The following is a 20,447-nucleotide window of genomic DNA, read 5'->3' as shown; positions in this document are numbered from 1 at the left end:
GTATTGACTTTTTTTTATAAGGTATTAGCAGTGGATATAGTGGATATATATATATATATATATATATATATATATATACTCACATAATTAACAAATGATGGTCACAGAGAAATAATAAATCAAATCGTATAACACAACAAGTATATATATATATATGTATATACACTGTATATATATTTGTTTATTATTGCTCTGTGTCTTTAATTTTACCATACATACCTCACAGCCAGGGGCGGACTGACAACTCATGGGGCCCCCCGGGCAATAGGGGATCATGGGGCCCCTGTGTCCTTGCCCAAACTCAAAAAAAGCCTATGAAAAACGTACCAGGGGCATCTCATGGGGCCCCCTACTGACCCTGGTCCCTCGGGCAGTGCCCGAGTTTCCAATTGGTCAGTCCGCCCCTGCCTAGACTGCAACTATACCACATTATACGGAACCTTTACTGCATTTGAACCACATCTACCTTGCACCTATGCTGAGACTTTATTATACCTATACTGTATGCAATTTCACTGGGATAGTTGTTAAGTGCACTAATGTTGTTAAAGGGCCCCAACGATAGCCGGGAGGAGAACATCTCAGAGTCCCGCCACTCCCATGATAATTATTCTGCAAGCCCCTTTGTTCCCCTCCCCTATCATCCTCATTTTTCTTTTGGACAGTCGTGCCCAGTCAGTCTAGGACTGGCATCACTATCAAAAATGTGTTCTGGCAGTATAGTTCCAGCACTTTTTGGATTATATTTTACTACTTCTCACTGCTGCGCTTGAGGTGTCCTTGCTACTGTTTATGCCAATCTGGATGCCAAATTTCATCTTATTCCCAGTCCCTATTGTTAATCACTTTGTGTGATAAATTTTATTATTACCATTATTAATCCATTTTATATTTGCCTAGCTACCAAACAAAACCAAAATTGGTGGGTCAGAGGGGCAGAGGTACTTGAGAAGGTTGGGGCAAAGTGCCCGAGTTTCCAAATGGTCAGTCCGCCCCTGCTCACAGCACATGTGTTCTGGAAAAGGGGTAACCTACCATTTGCCATCCTTGAAAGCTCAATGTTTTCTTACTATTATTCAAATAGTTTACAGCATTTACTGTGTAAAAAATTCCTTTTTTGTGATACAGTGTGTAAAGTTGACATTTTGTTATATAACTGGCACTCAATTTCTTCTAAAACATTTTTCGGCACACCATGCTCAAGAGGTTGCCTACCCCTGCTCTAAATTTTCAAAATTTGTATACCTTTAGAAGAGACAGTAATTGGCCAAACTTTAGTTCTCTGTTTTTTAGTTCCAAAAAGAATGATTCTCATATAAGCATCTTTGCTGCCATCTATGGTTGTTTTAGGGAATTGCACTTGATTTCTTTTTATTTCTGACTTACTATCTTTTACTGTATAAGATATTCTTGGCTGTATACAAATTTCTCACCTGTTTTGTTTTTCCTTCAATGCCTCCTTATGAGTTTAGAATTAGAGTTGTTGTTTTAATTTTTACATGTTAAACCACAGATTATCTATCACTCAAAAATAATTATAAAAAGGTTCAGTCCACCCAACCCATGCAGGACAAAGTTACAGATCTGCTTTAATTCTCACCTTCCTCACCAGCACAATTTTGCTAAGTGGAGGGTTCTAGTTTTGATCTAGTAGTTGGGCCCCTGCAGAGAGATTACTGCTTCCCTAAATCATGCTGGCAGAGAACAGGCTTTCCTATTCAGGCTGTGGTTGCTTTCTTCTACAATATTTTAAAATAATTTTTCATAAAAGTATAATGAGGCACATAGGCTTGTAGTTCACATAAATGTAATACATTTGTTATGTTGGACTAAATGACTCGAGTCAAGTGACTGACTTACTGCCAGCATCCCAAAAAAATGAATAGAAAAAATTGCTCCCGGAAGCTGGAAGGAAGACCGGGTGAAGATGGAAGCCTCTGCAATGGTGAGATCATGTCGCTGGAAGGCTTCGTTCTCAGGTAAGTCTTTCATCATGGGCTCATATGTGATGCATACAAGCACATTATGACATTACTTTGCAGGGGAAAAAACCTTTATTTATTTATATATATATATATTTTTATTTTTTTTTTGTTTTACATTTACTACCACTTTAATAAACCTATATAGGTTCTCAAACGTGTGCTGAGAGTAGAGATGAGCGAATTTTTCAAAAATTCGATTCGGCTGATTCGGCGAATTTCAGGAAGAAATTTGATTCGATGCAAATTAATTCGCTACGAAGTTAACTTATAAAAAGGGTTTCTAGGCTTCAGAGAGCCTTTAAATTAGTGCAGAACACTGTACCTTTAATTTAAATGCCCTTGGAGATGAGGAAGGAGAAGGAGAAGGAGAAGGATGAGAAGAAGGAGAAGGAGAAGGATGAGAAGAAGGAGAAGGATGAGAAGACGGAGAAGGAGAAGGATGAGAAGAAGGAGAAGGAGAAGGATGAGAAGAAGGAGAAGGAGAAGGATGAGAAGAAGGAGAAGGATGAGAAGAAGGAGAAGGAGAAGGATGAGAAGAAGGAGAAGGATGAGAAGAAGGAGAAGGAGAAGGATGAGAAGAAGGATGAGAAGAAGGATGAGAAGAAGGATGAGAAGAAGGATGAGAAGAAGGAGAAGGATGAGAAGAAGGATGAGAAGAAGGAGAAGGATGAGAAGAAGGAGAAGGATGAGAAGGAGAAGGAGAAGGATGAGAAGAAGGAGAAGGATGAGAAGAAGGATGAGAAGAAGGATGAGAAGAAGGAGAAGGATGAGAAGGACAGTTCTGTGACAGTTTCTGTCTATTTCTGACAGTTCTGGGACATTCACTCCATACAGCGGTTGAAACATTGTATCTATTTGTTTCCATAAATGACATTCTGCAGATACACTTAGAGGAGCTCTGCAGATACACTTTTTGCCGGCTTGGAATTATTCTTATTTTCATCCTACTTCTTCTTCTTCTTCTTCTTCATCCTCATCCTCATCCTCTTCTTCTTCTTCTGAGGATGAGGATGAGGATGAAGAAGAAGAAGAAGAAGAAGTAGGATGAAAATAAGATTAATTCCAAGCCGGCAAAAAGTGTATCTGCAGAGCTCCTCTAAGTGTATCTGCAGAATAGAGGAGCTCTGCAGATACACTTTTTGCCGGCTTGGAATTATTCTTATTTTCATCCTACTTCTTCTTCTTCTTCATCCTCATCCTCTTCTTCTTCTTCTGAGGATGAGGATGAAGAAGAAGAAGAAGAAGTAGGATGAAAATAAGAATAATTCCAAGCCGGCAAAAAGTGTATCTGCAGAGCTCCTCTATTCTGCAGATACACTTAGCGGAGCTCTGCAGATACACTTTTTGCCGGCTTGGAATTATTCTTATTTTCATCCTACTTCTTCTTCTTCATCCTCATCCTCAGAAGAAGAAGAAGAGGATGAGGATGAGGATGAAGAGGAAGAAGAAGAAGAAGTAGTATGAAAATAAGAATAATTCCAAGCCGGCAAAAAGTGTATCTGCAGAGCTCCGCTAAGTGTATCTGCAGAATAGAGGAGCTCTGCAGATACACTTTTTGCCGGCTTGGAATTATTCTTATTTTCATCCTACTTCTTCTTCTTCATCCTCATCCTCATCCTCTTCTTCTTCTTCTGAGGATGAGGATGAAGAAGAAGAAGAAGTAGGATGAAAATAAGAATTCCAAACCGGCAAAAAGTGTATGTGCAGAGTTCCTCTATTTCTGACAGTTCTCTGACAGCTTCTTCACATGTACAGCGGTTGAAACATCTGTATCCTAAATGGAAACTAATAGATACAATGTTTCAACCGCTGTACATGTGAAGGAACTGTCAGAGAAATGTCAGAAATAGCGGAGCTCTCTGCAGGGACACTTTTGCCGGCTGATCGGGAAAAATCCGATTCGCGCACCCGAAGTAGGCAAATATTCGGATTCGCCGTGAATCGAATTTTTCCTGAAATTCGTATCGAATTCCGGTTCGCCTGGTTCGATTCGCTCATCTCTAGCTGAGAGCATGTTTTTATCATGTGGCTATGGTGGAAATAAAGTTGTATTTTGGTTTTCTATATCAAGTAATCTTCAAACCACACACAAATAGAAAAACACATCGACACCGCCAAAAAAAAATAAAATCTGTTTCAGTGATTTTGTAGATCTGTCCAACAAAACAGATAGAACAATTACAACAAAGAAAACCCCCGGGGACTTTAGAGGCAGAACCACATATGAAATTCATCTTTAAAGGCAAGTGCCAATTTTTATTATAGGAAAAAAAAGGACAAAAAATCATAGAAAACCATTTATCTCCAAAAGAAAAAATAGCATAGTAGCTTTTTCAAAGTGATAATACAATACAGTACAATAAAAAAATAGATCTAAACCATCCTATTAGGTTACACCCGACCGATGCTTGAGATAATATAGCAAATCAATTTGGGTGAAAACTCCAGATGAATCCCAACATGTTTTAGAAAAGTATCCTTCTTCGGGGGGGAGTCTGGGTACGGGTATCTCTACGATATAGCATATCAACAAATTAATCACAAAAAAATCTCATCTTGAGAGTTGACAGCAACAGATTCCAAATGCAAATAGCACACTTGAAATGAACTCTGGACCTTTTATCTGCTCATTGTAATTGGGATAATGAGGGAATAACACACACCTGGCCATGGAACAGCTGAGAAGCCAATTGTCCCATTATTTTTGGTCCCTTAACAAGTGGGAGGCATATATGCAAACTGTTGTAATTCCTACACCGTTCACCTGATTTGGATGTAAATACCCTCAAATTAAAGCTGACAGTCTGCAGTTAAAGAACATCTTGTTTGTTTCATTTCAAATCCACTGTGGTGGTGTATAGAGTCAGAAATGTTAGAATTGTGTCGGTGTCCCAATATTTATGGACCTGACTGTATGTTTCTCAAATGTGAAAAAGTACACATGTGCAAAAATAAGTTAGGCCGTAGGTGCTTGTTTATGTCCTAAAATATATGCATGAGATGTACAGAAAAGTATAGTTAGATTGGGCTGATGTTCACCAAAACACACCAGGGTTGGCTGCAGGGCCCCCAAGAGTCACATCACAAGGACCTCCCAAATGGCACAAAAGGGACGAGGTCTATAGAAGTAAATCCCCATTTAGGACTATGTTAGAAGGTGAACATGTCAATACATTCAACACCAGCAAACATAAAGATGTAAGTGAACCAAAAGCCCAGTGAAAAATTAGCTATAACAGAGTAACAGAAATCCTAGGTATCGAACTAACTATATACAATATATACAAATGGGGATCACAGGAAAAAGTATAAAACTGCAGGTACACAGAACATACAGGTAGGTGGAGCCAAAGCTTGGGATCAGTAGCAAGGGGGAGTAGAAACAAGGCAGCAGGATACAAGGTAAAGGTACTAGACAGAGAGCACAATCAAAGAGCAGGAATTAGATCATGGCTAGCAGCATCTGACAGCAAGCAAAACACTGAAGCAAGGTATATCAGAAAAAGGGGGTCTAAATACCCTCCCAGAAGTCAGCATCAGGTGATGCTTGATTACTGGGATCAGGTGGTTGCTGGGAGGCACTCGCTGGTGGACATTGGAGCTACAACCTTCTGATTTTGGAAGAGCCAAAGCTTGGGATCAGGAACAAGGTGGAGCAGAAACAAGGCAGCAGGATACAAGGTATAGGTACTAGACAGAGAGCACTTTCAAAGAGCAGGCATAAGACATGCTGGTAGGTTAATAGGATCCTGTCTAATTTCTAAATTGGCCCTAGTATGTGTATGTATGGATGCAAATTAGGGACCTTAGATTGTACACCCCTTGAGGGTTAGGGACTGATATGAATGTACAATATATATATATGTAAGGCGCTGCATAAATTGACAGTGCTATATAAGTACCTGAAATAAACAAATAAATAAGATAATGGCTAGCAGCATCTGGCAGCAAGCAAAACACTGAAGAAAGGTATATCAGCAGAAGAGGAACAAAATACCCTCCCAGCAGCCAGCATCAGGTGAAGATTGATTACTGGGATCAGATGGTTGCTGGGAGGCACTCGCTGGTGGACATTGGAGCTACAACCATCCAATTTTGGAAGCAGGGTGCCACCAACAGATCTTGACAATCATACTGGCACACACACTGACCTCTACACTTTGGGGTCCATTCCTCCAGTAGAGGTCAGCGTGCGTGTGCCAGTATGATTGTCAAGACCTATTGGTGGCACCGTGCTTCCAAAATCAGACGGTTGTAGCTCCAACGTCCACCAGCGAGTGCCTCCCAGCAACCATCTGATCCCAGGAATCAATCTTCATCTGATGCTGGCTGCTGGGAGGGTATTTTGTTCCTCTTCCTACCACTCCATGCCCCACAGCTATCTCCTCCTGTGCCACCATCCCCTCCCTCCTAGATTGTAAGCTCGAAAGAGCAGGGCCCTCGATCCCCTCATGTTTTGCATTGTATTGGTATTGTTCTGTCACATGTTCTGTCCCCCTCTGTAATGTACAGCGTTGAGCGAACTATTGGCGCTTTATAAATACTGTATAATAATAATAATAATAATGATGCTGGCTGCTGGGAAGGTATTTTGTCCCTCTTCTGCTGATATACCTTTCTTCAGTATTTTGCTTGCTGCCAAATGCTGCTAGCCATTATCTTATTTATATGTGGTTGTTGTGTACAATCTGACACCCACAGGAGTCTCACTTATGCTGTTGAAGTATTTTTCTTTGGCAGTGTCCGAGTGCTCGAATGGTCAGTCTGCCCCTGGCTACAACCTTCTGATTTTGGAAGCACGGTGCCACCAGCAGGTCTTGACAATCATACTGGCACACGCACACTGACCTCTACACTTTGGGGTCCATTCCTCTGGTAAGCCTTTGATTTATATGTGATGGTTGTGTACAATCGGACACCCACTGGAGTCTCACTTATGCTGTTGAAGTATTTTTCTTTGATAATTTGTATACAATATTGAAAGACTGCCTCGGCGGTTGAAATCTCTTCAAAACTCTTCCCTGAAGAAGCCCTTGAGGGCGAAACATGTAGGGAGTAACTACAATTTTATATAATCAAGTTTGAATTTCGTTTCCACACTTAGTACTGAAATTGTTTTTATGTTTCTGTATTTATTTCTTTGTTTCGAAAATATGAAATAAAATTATATATCTTTTTAATATGTTTGGTATTTATGTTCATGCACCCTGAAAGTCCCATCCTTTCTATTGAATATCCTTAATTCTAAGCATATCTGGTCACTCGCTCACCACTTTACTGTTACTAAATGTAATATTGAAAGGCATGAATAAAAACAAAATATCTTTTAAATCTTCTTGATGAATGCACACTCTGTCTTATCAGAGATGAGTCCCTGTACAGAGAACATGAAACCTCTTCCTGACCACATAGAAGGTAGAAATAACCCATCTACTCATCTACAGATCAGATAGCTATACACTCGTATGTACAGGAAGAGCAGATGAAGTCGCGGTTCTCCTGTAAATCACACAAAGTTCCTGGGGCATGTTTGTGTTTCTGTTTCAAAAAAATATAAAATATCAGAATAAGACGCTATAATACCCGCCAAACTGCATTACAGCAAATCCAAACCCAAGAACATCAATGTAATATATTGCAGCTTATGAGCCCTTAGATGTGGCGGTTGTATTCATTTTATTATTCTTTTTATTATTATTATTATTATATGCCTCGCCCAGTGATCCTGCCAATGGCACTCCTCCTGTCCCAAGGTCACTCTAGGTCTGGAGCAGGGGCGGACTGACAACTCATGGGGCCCCCGGGCAATAGGGGATCATGGGGTCCCTGTGTCCTTTCCCAAACTCAAAAAAGCCTATGAAAAAGGTACCAGGGGCATCTCATGGGGCCCCCTACTGACCCCGGGCCCTCGAGCAGTGCCCGAGTTTCCAAAAGGTCAGTCCGCCCCTGCCAACAGCATACGCAAATGTTTTCATTAGTCCTTGTAATCTTAGTTGTTTATTTTTAATTAGTCTGTATTCTGAGAGGATGGTAAAGTAGCAAATGGCAAATCTGGTGTTCTGAGACAGGGTATGATCTTCTTCAGCAATTGTCAGATCCAATATTTGGCAAATCTCATAATATTCTCTGCTTGAGATAATAAAGCATTAGGAACAACATTTTAGAATGAACATATTCTGAAAATATTCTCAAAGCCAATAAGGTCTCCGTGGTCTGTATTGTTCTATAAATGTAGTCCCATCTCAGACCAGCTGAGAATCGGACATTGGTTTGGTTTTGCTCTTGGAGTCCGTTTGGGCAGATTCCTCGGTGAAAGCTCTCTCAAATATTGACCGGAGGGGGCTTTTGAATGCCTGTGTGAAATCTCGACCCATAAAGACATAGAGAAAAGGATTGACAGAACTGCTTATATATTTCAAGCTGGAGGTAATAGGCGATCCAACAAAAACTAAAAAAAGGTGATCATTTTCAGCATACATTGCAGTAAGCTCCAAAAAAGAGAAGACATGGTAAGGAAACCAGCAGACAAGGAAAGAGATGATAATGGCTAGGATAACTTTGAAAGGCTTGCTTGATGTGGTCATGTGATTTCTTTGGATACGGAAAAGAATTACTGAATAGCAAAAGATGATTATGGTGAAAGGAAGAAAAAAACTGATGATAAATCCAAAGATTACTGAAGCCTTGTGCATTGAATAGGCAGTGTCATAATCCTCGTGAAATGTATTATAGCACACAACATAATCTTCTTCAATATCATATATAGCTCGGAAAAAAAAATATGGAAAACGGAAAATGAATGCTAAGATCCATACTGCCCCGGCTACTAAAGAGGCCAATCTCGGAGTTCGGTGATTCCGACACCAAACAGGAAACACAACGGAGATGTATCGATCAACGCTGATCACGGTGAGCAGGAAGATGCTGGCATACAGATTGATGGATAGAATAGTGCTGTTCAGCTTGCACATTAATTTTCCAAAAGGCCAGTGAAAGTTAAGAGCGACATGGGTAATGCTCAACGGTAGGAAAAACGAGAAGAGAAAATCAGCTATGGCCAAATTAAGGAACCACACAACATTGACAGTCCGTTTCATTACAAAGCCGGTAAAAAAGATGACCACACCATTCCCGATGGTCCCTACTAGGAAAGCCACAGAATAGAGCACCATGAAAAACACACGAAGAATGAATGTTATACGTTCCAGTCTTTTTTCCTCTTCAGAATAGTCTTCATCAGTGATTGCATAGAAAGCCCAAGGGATTGTAGTCTCATCTTTAAGAGTAACATTAGAGTGTGGATAGGCCATTGTAAAATTCTCCATTGTCCACAAAATAGATTAGAAGTTGAAATATTCTGTAAAAAGAAATGTAAAAGCTTTAAATCCAATCTTATTATTGACCAGTTACAAGAATGAAAACAAAAATATATTCTACTGTCCACTTGCAAAATAGGGCAGTGACTGCAAATGTTTGTAAAATTGATCTGAAAATGTATGCAAAACCAACATTTTTTTTAGTTTTAAATAAAGTAGGGAAGGCTTAGAATATATAAGATTTTCAAAATTGTCTTTGTCCCCACTGAGAGATTTTTCCTCTCTTTGGTGACCAGGCCACTGTGATGGAAAGTGCCTGAAATATTATAATTCTGAGTCCTCACCAAAAATGGACTAAAGAGGAAATCTTCCAGTGGAGACACTTGTTCGAATAACAACTACCTACGAGGCAATTTCCCCTCTCACTGCTCTTACTTGCAGTGGTAACTACAGGACAAGAAAGGAAGACAAATTTGGGGCACAGTTAAAAAAAAAGAAAATGTCAAGGGTATAAACCAGTCCTTACTTCAGCCAAAAACTACCAAAAAGTTGTATCCTTTAACCATTTCAATACCGTGCAATTTTACACCTTCCTGCCCAGGCCATTTTTCAGGTTTCAGCGCTCTCACACTTTGAATGACAATTGCGCGGTCATACAACATTGTACCCAAACTAACATTTTATCATTTTCTTCACACAACTAGAGCTTTCTTTTGGTGGTATTTAATCACTGCTGGGGTTTTTATTTTTTGCTAAATTAACAAAAAAAGACCAAAAATTTTGAAAAAAAAACACATTTTTCTTTGTTTCTGTTATAAAAGTTTACAAATAAATAATTGTTCTTCATAAATTTAGGCCGAGATGTATTCTGCTACATGTCTTTGGTGAAAATAACCCAAATTAGGATGTATTATTTAGTTTGTAGGAAAGTTATAGAGTTCACAAACTATGGTATATATCTGAGTATTGATCAATCCTGAAGTACTGACGGCCAATCTAATTTCTTGAGGTCCAAGAATGTCAGAACAGTACAGATATCCCCCAAATGTCAGAACGGTACAGATATCCCCCAAATGTCAGAACAGTACAGATATCCCCCAAATGACCCCTTTTTGCAGAGTAGACAGTCCGACGTACTTCATAAGAGGCATGGCGAGTTTTTTGAAGTTGTATTTTTTTTGTCATAATTTTTCGGAAAATGAAAAAATTAAAAAAATTATTTTCACTATTTTTTTTTTACATACTGTCACCAGTGCAGTACAGCATCATCACATAACTGGCATGGTGGTGATCAGGGACACTGACTGGTGACAGTATGAAAAAAAAATATATATATATATTTATTTTTTTAATTTTTTATTACATTTTTTTTTATTTTTTTTAAGATTTTTTTTCATATTTTACTATGACCAAAGTAGTACAATGTTACCATAGTAACATTGTACTACTTTGGGGAAGTGATCATGGGGAAGCAAGCATTTACCTGAATGAAATCGATTCATTCAGCTTTTTTTTTTTTTTTTTTGTGCTTAGCTGTGATTTGGTCACAGCTAATCACATGACATGTGCATGTGATTAGCTGTGACCATTCACAGCTAGGCACTAGTATACAATGGATGGCATGAATGAAGCCATCCATTGTATACAACTGTCATGTGACCTGCTGTGATTGGTCACAGCAGGTCACATGGTACCAGCAACGGGAGCCGGTACTCGGATCTGTCATCGGCCGTGTCCGAGGTACACGGCCGGTGACAGATCGCGCTACTCTGCATTAGCGCAAACTGCGCATGTGCGGGAGCACGCACCCGGAATGCAGGAACACTTTTGAAGCCGCCAAACGGCCATTGGCCGGGCAGCTAATGGTTAAGTGATCCCCCAACGCAAAGCCAGCCCTATAAAGACATGGTTTGATGGGTTTGGTGTGGAGAAAATCTAATGGCCTACAAAGAGTTCTGACATTAATAGGTTAGTTCCCCTTTATGGAAAAAACATAAGGGTGAATTAACACCGAGCACTTCCCCCACCCCTGGTCCCCACTGTACTTCCCTCTGGGGTTGTCAAGCTGTCAGCACCCCCTGTAGCGGCTCCCGCTGTCCAGGAAAGTCCACTCCCTTCTTGAATTTCTCCATGCAGCTCTTCCAGGATGGGCTAGATTGAGCCCCTGTGACAACACTGGCCAATTAGAATCGATCTGGTCCAGCAACCCTGGAGGTAAGTACAGTGGGGACTGGGGGGGTGGTGAGGGTATTCAATATTAGCTCACCTTTACATTTTTTCTGTAAACATGAACTAATTTGTTACCCTACTGAAAACCTTTGGGATTTGATGGAACACTGGTTTTGGACCAGGTCTTCTCATCCAACGTCAGTATCCGACCTCACTAATTCCTGTAGACACACTGCAAAATAATGTGAAAGCCTATCTATAGAAGAGGAAGCTGTCATGTCTGCCAAGTGGTATCTTTATATTATTGACTATGGTTTTGAACTGGAACGTCCAACAAGCTCATATAGGTGTGATGCCCATGTGTTCACAATACTTTGGCCATGAAGTGTATAAGAAAGTGGGATTGATTTACTAAAGAAGTAAAGGAAGTTCACTTTGCAAAGAGAATATTGGTGAATAAAGCAAACCTGTGTTTACATTCAATATCCAATCATGTCCAAGAGAAATTAAATGAAGATTGGGTCTTCAAAGTGAACAAAGGTTTCCCCTATTACCCAACATTCACTCAGCCAAGTGAATAGCTTCTACTTCTTTAATAATTCAACCTCAACATGTATACCCACATACTGTATATGTATTATAAAGGTGTTTTGGTGTAATGTAGTTTTGTTAGTCATCACACTTGTTCTTTTATGTACAGTTGTGCTCAAAAGTTTGTATGTCCTAGCAGAAATCATGAAATTTTGGCATTGATATTGGAAATATGACCGATCATGCCAAAAAACGGTCTTTTATTTAAGGATAGTGATTATATGAAGCCATTTATTATAACATGCTTTTAATGTTTGGCTCCTGTTTAAATCATAATGATAACAAGTGGTGCTGATCAAAAATTTCAATCTCCTGGAATGTTTGGCCTTGGTACAGACACACCAGGTGACACACACAGGTTAAAATGGAAATTAAAGGTTAATTTCCCACATCTATGGCATTTTAAATTGCAATTAGTGTCAGTGTATAAATAGTCAATGAGTTTGTTAACTCTCACCTGGATCCACTGAGCAGGCTAGATACTGAACCATAGGAAGGAAAAGAACTGTCAAAAGACCTGTGTAACAAGGTAATGAAAATGTATAAAGATGGAAAAGGATATAAAAAGATATCCAAAGCCTTGAATATGCCAGTCAGTCCTGTTCAGTCACTTATTAAGAAGTGGAAATTTCAGGGATCTCTTGATAGCAAGCCAAGGTCAGGTAGACCAAGAAAAATTGCAGATACAACTGCCAGAAGAATTGTTCAGGATACAAAGAAAAACCCCAAAGGTAACGTAAAGAGAAATACAGGCTGCTCTAGAAAAAGATGTGTGTTTGATTGAAGGAGCACAATCAGGGGCGGACTGACAATAGGGGATCATGGGGCCCCTGTGTTTTTGCTCAAACTCAAAAAAACCTATGAAAAATACCAGAGGCATCTCATGGGGCCCCCTACTGACCCCGGGCCCTCGGGCAGTGCCCGAGTTTCCAAATGGTCAGTCTGCCCCTGAGCACAATACAATGATGCTTGAACAAAAATGACCTGCATGGTCGAGTTGCCAGAAAGCAGCCTTTTTAGCACAACTGTATTTGTCTGAGTTTTACTTCCCTTTCATAAAATTTTTTTGATAAGTATTGATGTTGTCAAGAACCCACAGAACCGACTTGTAAGGACACTAGGAAAGAGGATGTTGAGGAACTTTTTTTTTCATGGTTTGTGGAGCAATGTTCCAGTGTCCAAAATCCTGCTACACAATGCTGACCTGAAGATTATTGCAATATCTAGAACAAGAAATGTTTCCTAAACCATGTTTATATTATGTTTACACCAAATGATGACACAATGTACAGTTTATACATTTTAGTTCTCTTGAAATTAAGTGTTGGTTTAATGGACAAGGATTTATATTACACTGATGATCAGTTAAGAAGATCCCCCTTTATGTTGGTGATAAATGAAACATACCCCTTACATTGGACAACAATGGAACAGTAAAAAAAAAATCATAAATGGCCATCAATGTCTCAATTATACTGGGGATCAGTAAAAAAAAGACTCTTTTAACTGACTTTTAATGCTGGGACTGGTCTAGTGATAGGTATTAGGGTGCTGTTTTGGTCTCCTAGAGTAACTCACACACCCCAATCAGCTGTGAGCCCCACTTAGGCAAGACAAATCTGAAAACAAGGGTTCCCATCTTCTTGTTGGACAAAGGTATACAAGTCCAAATGGGCCAAGCATTTGGCCCTTCATAAGCCCAGGATAACAGAATGGAGGCACCACTGACAGCAAGGATTTCAATAAGGGTCATTCACTTTACTGAAAGCATATCTAGAGCTAAAAACTGTTTTAGGTTAGTATAGAAAAAGGAATTCAAACCTCTTCCAGTTGTTTTTCTTTTGTTTTTTCTTGCCCACCCAGATGAGTTCTAGTTATGTCCTGCCCCAGGCACCCAATGGGAACTCTGTACAAAGTAAGACAAAATCCCCCATTGGGCAACAGTCATTGGAATATTTTGGATTTCCCATCCTTTTCCAGTGACAATGGTCACCAGAAGACGATGAGAGGGTGAATCTTCCCAGAAGCAATACAGAGAGCAATATATACTCAACAGGAATTTCAACTCTTTCCCACACTCTCCAAAACTTAAAGACTTTTTGACTTTAGAAATATTATAAAAAGCTAAGCTTGCCCACTACGAACTCTGCTCCAACCGGGTCCTCTGGGTCTTTTTTTTTTTTTGTTGCCCACCCAGATGAGTTCTAGTTATGTCCTGTCCCTGGCACCCAATGGGAACTCTGTGCAAAGTAAGACAAAATCCTCCATTGGACAACTGTCACTGGAATGTTTGGATTTCCCATCCTTGACTTTTCCAGTGACAATGGTCACCAGAAGACGATGAGAGGGTGAATCTTCCCAGCAGCAATACAGAGAGCAATATATACTCAACAGGAATTTCAACTCTTTCCCACACTCTTCAAAACTTAAAGACTTTTTGACTTTAGAAATACTATAAAAAGCTAAGCTTGCCCACAATGAACTCTGCTCCAACCGGGTCCTCTGCCTTGGGGCTCAAAGCAATAAAATGGGCGGCTATAAGCTCACAAATCTCATATTTACTGCTTTGCCTGAATAACAAACAGAGTGAAGTGTCACAAATTACTATTCAGTTGAGCGTCTTTTAGCAAACTTTTTTTTTTTTTTCACAAAACTATAAATATACTATATATATGTGTATCGGTTACTTACTTGAATATTCCTAGTCCCGATGTTCCTCTTTAGATCCCTCTATGAATGTCCCTTGCTTCTGCTGCTGAGACACATTTATATATGCAGATGGGTTTGACATCACTTGTAAGTTTATAGGGAAGTTCCTGTAACATCCTCTTTCAAATATGTTATTTATTGCTGTAGATTGATCTATAGTGAAGCCTCGTCTATGTCACATACACTCACTAGCAGGGGCGGACTGACAACTCATGGGGCCCCCGGGCAATAGGGGATCATGGGGCCCCTGTGTCCTTGCCCAAACTCAAAAAAGCCTATGGAAAAGGTACCAGGGGCATCTCATGGGGCCCCCTACTGACCCCGGGCCCTCGGGCAGTGCCCGAGTTTCCAAATGGTCAGTCCGCCCATGCTCACCAGCCATTCTATTAGGTCCACCTTGCTAGTGCCAAGAAAATCTCCCCGACACCACCAGCAGCATGAACTGTTGATCCAAGGCAGGATGGATCCATGCTTTCATGTTGTTTACGCCAAATTCTGACCCTACTATCTGCATGTCGCAGCAAATGGTCTGTCCATTCTCCTCTGACATCAACAAGGCATATTCTTCCACACAACTGCCACTCGCTGGATATTTTCTCTATTTTGGACCATTCTTGGATGGTTGTGCGTGGGAATAGATCAGCAGTTTTTGAAGTGCTCAGACAAGCCCGTCTGGCATCAACAGTCATACCACGTTCAAAGTCACTTAAATTCCCTTTCTTCCACATTCTTATGCTCAGTTTGAACTTCAGCAAGTAGTCTTTACCACGTCTAGATGCCTACGTGCGTTGACTTGCTGCCATGTGATTGGCTGATTAGCAATTTGTGTTGCCAAGCAATTGAACAGGTGTACCTAATAAAGTAGCCAGTGAGTATATAGCATTGCCCTGTTTGCACGGAAGGTGGGAAACCTACATGTACCTTGAAAAATGTGCAATTGGTTCAAATTGCTTGTAAGAACACCAATTGAAGGGATAATTCCATTATAAATCATTCTATGTGGACCAGCTAATCATATGTGCTTGATTCTTGTCAGGGCAGGGCTGTAGCACGGACAGGTAGGCCTGGTGGCAGGGTAACGCACTGACTGACGACAACCACCACCAACAGACCGAAGTCCCTCAGGGTGCGGAGTCTAAGTCCCAGGCTGCCCTTCACCAGGGCCCCTGATGATGGGGATGGACTTGACGCAGCCAGGAACCAGGTTGCGGCCCCCGAGACACCCCGACTGTGGTAATGGCCACCGCCAATGGCGTGTAACTGGTAAGAATGACAATAGCGTAGTCAGGCAGGCCGGGTCGACAACAACGGGACAAAACGGTACAGAACAGTAGACAGAGAATCACAGGTCACGGGCCGGGTTCAGCAACGGAAGGTCAGATCGAAGGAAAACACAGAGAATGGTCTAGTCACAAGCCGAGTCAGATACCAGAAGAGTCACGAGAGTATACACAGAGCTGTAGCAAGACCAAGACACAAGACACAAGTGCAAAGAGCATGTGCGGATCACAAGCTTATATGCACTCAGCCACACCCCTCTGGGGGATGGACCTCAGAGACCTGAAGGCATAAAAGATTCCCACCATGCTCAGCAGAAATCCAAGATGGATGCCAGCACATGGAGTAACAATCTCTGGGAAAAGGTAGGACCTTGGCAATTCTATGTAGGAGCAACTGTCCAAGCATCGTACCATTGGGGGAACTCGCACAGTTACAGGTCAATCATTTGCTGATCTCTGTGGTCCAGCCAATGGATGAAATATGGACATATCCATTTTTCTTGGACAAATAAATGAGTAGTCTCTGCTTGTTTAGAGATAAAAAACCAACAATCTCTGGTCAATGACAGAGACTTCTCACAGTTCTCCTAACAAGGGACAACATTGCAAACATTGATCAAATTGGGAACAATAATGCACTGGATAATGGAGAACATCAATGAACCCCATATGTTAGGTGATTTGGGGGGGGGTTGCACATTTATAGGAGTGAAGTGGCATACAGGAGCTTCCTTGAGGCAGGATTTTTGGCCCCATAGACTTTTATTGTGGGAGCACCTAAAAAATGGGCATTATTACATTTACTAAGTGCCGGCAACTAAAGTCTTGATGAATAAGAGCTCTAAAAACAAGTCAACTTTGTACTAGATCCTCCAGTGTCATTCCCACAGTTGTAGTCAATATGTCCAACCCAGGGGCGGATTGACCATTCGAGCACTCAGGCACTGCCCGAGGGCCCGGGGTCAGTAGGGTGCCCCATGAGATGCCCCTGGTACTTTTCATTGGCTTTATCATAGCCTTTTTTGGGTGTGGGCGAGGACACAGGGGCCCCATGATCCCCTATTGCCCGGGGCCCCATGAGTTGTCAGTCCGCCCCTGGTCCAACCACCTAGTTGTCGGTCTTTCTCTTTGCCTGTTTTCTTCAATCTTCCCAAACATTATTTCCTTCTCTGGTGACCAAAGCCAAAAATGCCCCATTTTGCTTCTAAAGTAGCTCACCTCACACCTGAGTTTCAGGCTCAAATGTGAACAATAGAGACCCAGGCAGCAGCAAAAACCTAAATTGCAAACAAATCCATCCAGCACCGACCCTTGTTTCCACTTATTACAATGATGACACATTGATAAAAGGGTCAGCCATGGACCCGAAATGTTGATGTATGATGTATATTTTTTGCACATTTTGGTATCATTATTGTTTATGACCTCAGTAAATTGTAAGTCTACGGGTGGAGTGCTAGATTTTTCTTTTTTAGACATTTGACCTAATCATAATTTACAGAGCTACAACTGTCAGTAAAAAGCAAGATTGGTGAAAGTGGTAGTCTGTCACTTTTTAAAACATTTTTTAGCTCTCCCCCCTTCCATTACTGTATTAAAAATAGATAGTTGACCAAGCAACACCTACTCTAAACTCCAGTGCCGTCACCAACTTCCTCCATCGTCAGATCTGTTCGGGGTGGCAAAATAACTAGCATCATTCAACCCATCACCCATGAGTTCATTCTGTCAACCTGCGCCCTGGGTGCGCATCATCATGCAGCCTGGGCTCCCAGTACTCATGAGAATGCCTGTATATAAGAAACTCTCAGTATAAGAATAAGGACTGTCCATTGCAACGAGGAGAAGAGGATGGACTTATAACATTGAATTGCACTACACGACTTGAGCTATAATATATATATATGTGTGTGTGTGTGTGTAATTATATATATACGTTATGTATATATATCCCATAGCACCCAAAAACCTCTGAAGAAGATGTTTTGGCCTCGAAACACGTTAGCCAGTTGGTCATCCAGGGTTCCATTGTATGGACTCAGATGCTGCTTGGATTTATCATCCTGTTCGGTGTGATATGCTTGTGTTTTTATGTTCATTGTGAGTATAATACTTACCTTGTTCTTTCAACAAATATTTTAAACAATAGGTAGGTTGGTGCACCCCTTTTTGTTTTTCTATTTGCATGGGTCACTTTTCCTCCCACTGACACCTATGATGGGGCAATATTCCTCCCACTGATACCAATGATGGAGCACTTTTCCTCCTATTGATACCAATGATGGGGCACTATTCCCCCCACTGATACCTATGATGGGGCACTATTCCTCCCACTGATACCAATGATGGAGCACTATTCCTCCCACTAATACCAATGATGGGGCACTATTCCTCCCACTGATACCAATGATGGAGCACTATTCCTCCCACTGATACCAATGATGGGGCACTATTCCTCCCACTAATACCAATGATGGGGCACTATTCCTCCCACTGACACCAATGATGGGGCACTATTCCTCCCACTGATACCAATGATGGAGCACTATTCCTCCTACTGATACCAATGATGGGGCACTATTCCTCCCACTGACATCAATGATGAGGCACTATTCCTCCCACTGATACCAATGATGGGGCACTATTCCTCCCACTGATACCAATGATGGGGCACTGTTCCTCCCACTGATACCAATGATGGCACACTATTCCTCCCACTGATACCAATGATGGGGCACTATTCCTCCCACTGACACCAATGATGGGGCACTATTCCTCCCACTGATACCAATGATGGGGCACTATTCCTCCCACTAATACCAATGATGGGGCACTATTCCTCCCACTGACACCAATGATGGGGCACTATTCCTCCCACTGACACCAATGATGGGGCACTATTCCTCACACTGATACCAATGATGGGGCACTATTCCTCACACTGATACCAATGATGGGGCACTATTCCTCCCACTGATACCAATGATGGGGCACTATTCCTCCCACTGACACCAATGATGGGGCACTATTCCTCCCACTGATACCAATGATGGGGCACTATTCCTCCCACTGATACCAATGATGGGGCACTATTCCTCCCACTAATACCAATGATGGGGCACTATTCCTGTCACTGACACTAATGATGGGACACTATTCCTCCCACTGATACCTATGATGGGGCAATATTCCTCCCCCTGATACCAATGATGGGGCACTATACCTCCCACTGATACCAATGATGGGGCACTATTCCTCCCACTGATACCAATGATGGCACACTATTCCTCCCACTGATACCAATGATGGGGCACTATTCCTCCCACTGACACCAATGATGGGGCACTATTCCTCCCACTGATACCAATGATGGGGCACTATTCCTCCCACTGATACCAATGATGGGGCACTATTCCTCCCACTGATACCAATGATGGGGCACTATACCTCCCACTGATACCTTATGATGGGGCACTATTCCTCCCACTGATACCAATGATGGGGCACTATTCCTCCCACTGATACCAATGATGGGGCACTATACCTCCCACTGATACCAATGATGGGGCACTATTCCTCCCACTGATACCAATGATGGGGCACTATTCCTCCCACTGACACCAATGATGGGGCACTATTCCTCCCACTGACACCAATGATGGGGCACTATTCCTCCCACTGATACCAATGATGGGACACTATTCCTGTCACTGACACTAATGATGGGACACTATTCCTCCCACTGGCACCAATAATGGGACACTATTCCTCCTCCTTCTAACAGGGATGCAGTGTAATTATTTTAATTTTTTGCTCCCACTGTCCACCAAGCTCGAGGCATTTTAAACTCCCAATGGTCACAGTCTGGCCCCCCTAAGTCCTGAAGGACAGTAAACTAGCCCTTTGCTTAAAATGTTTGGAGACCCCTGGCTTTTAGGATAGGCCTTCTGTAGATGATCTGTACTCCATTTCAGCCCACTGGGTGCTGGAGAAAAATTCTGACAAATAATATCCTCTAAATTTTCCAAATTTGTATACGTTTAGAAGAGACAGTAATTAGTCAAACTTTAGTTCTCCGCTGTTTTTTAGTTCCAAAAAAAAACCAATTATTCACTTATACGCATCTTTGCTGCCATCTATTGGTTGTTTGATGGGACACTATTCTCATCGATTTGGGGCATCTTGTTGAAGGATACTTGAAGGATACTTGAAATAGATTTACTGCATGAGCAGACCTTATTCACCGGACCCATTCCACCTCATCTCAGGTTTTGGTACTTATCCATGGGATTGGTGAGCATTGCTTTCATTGACATGTCCACCTTCTAACATAGTCCTCTATGGTGATTTACTCCTAGGCATATGTACTAAATTTGATAGATTATTATAGACCCTGT

At 41.4% G+C, this 20,447-nt stretch overlaps 1 protein-coding gene across 1 annotated transcript; it reads right to left on the bottom strand.

The window, feature by feature from the left end:
• Nucleotides 1–7,822: 7,822 nt before the first annotated feature.
• LOC149432676 (chemerin-like receptor 1) lies at nt 7,823–9,310 on the bottom strand. The gene has a single exon (XM_089664951.1). The coding sequence runs from the start codon at nt 9,308–9,310 to the stop codon at nt 8,228–8,230; it is 1,083 nt and encodes a 360-aa protein (XP_089521077.1). The 3' UTR covers nt 7,823–8,227.
• Between the last annotated feature and the right edge of the window lie 11,137 nt (nt 9,311–20,447).

Source organism: Staurois parvus, unplaced genomic scaffold, assembly GCF_062004578.1.
Source record: "Staurois parvus isolate SC_StPar_1 unplaced genomic scaffold, SC_StPar_1.0 ptg002113l, whole genome shotgun sequence".
NCBI lineage: Eukaryota > Metazoa > Chordata > Amphibia > Anura > Ranidae > Staurois > Staurois parvus.
Note: the sequence above shows the minus strand (reverse complement) of the source record. Positions and strands in the feature narration are given on the sequence as shown.

Coding starts and splice junctions, on each gene's coding strand:
- LOC149432676 (XM_089664951.1), bottom strand. CDS start 9,310: ATGGAGAATTTTACAATGGCCTATCCACACTCTAATGTTACTCTTAAA.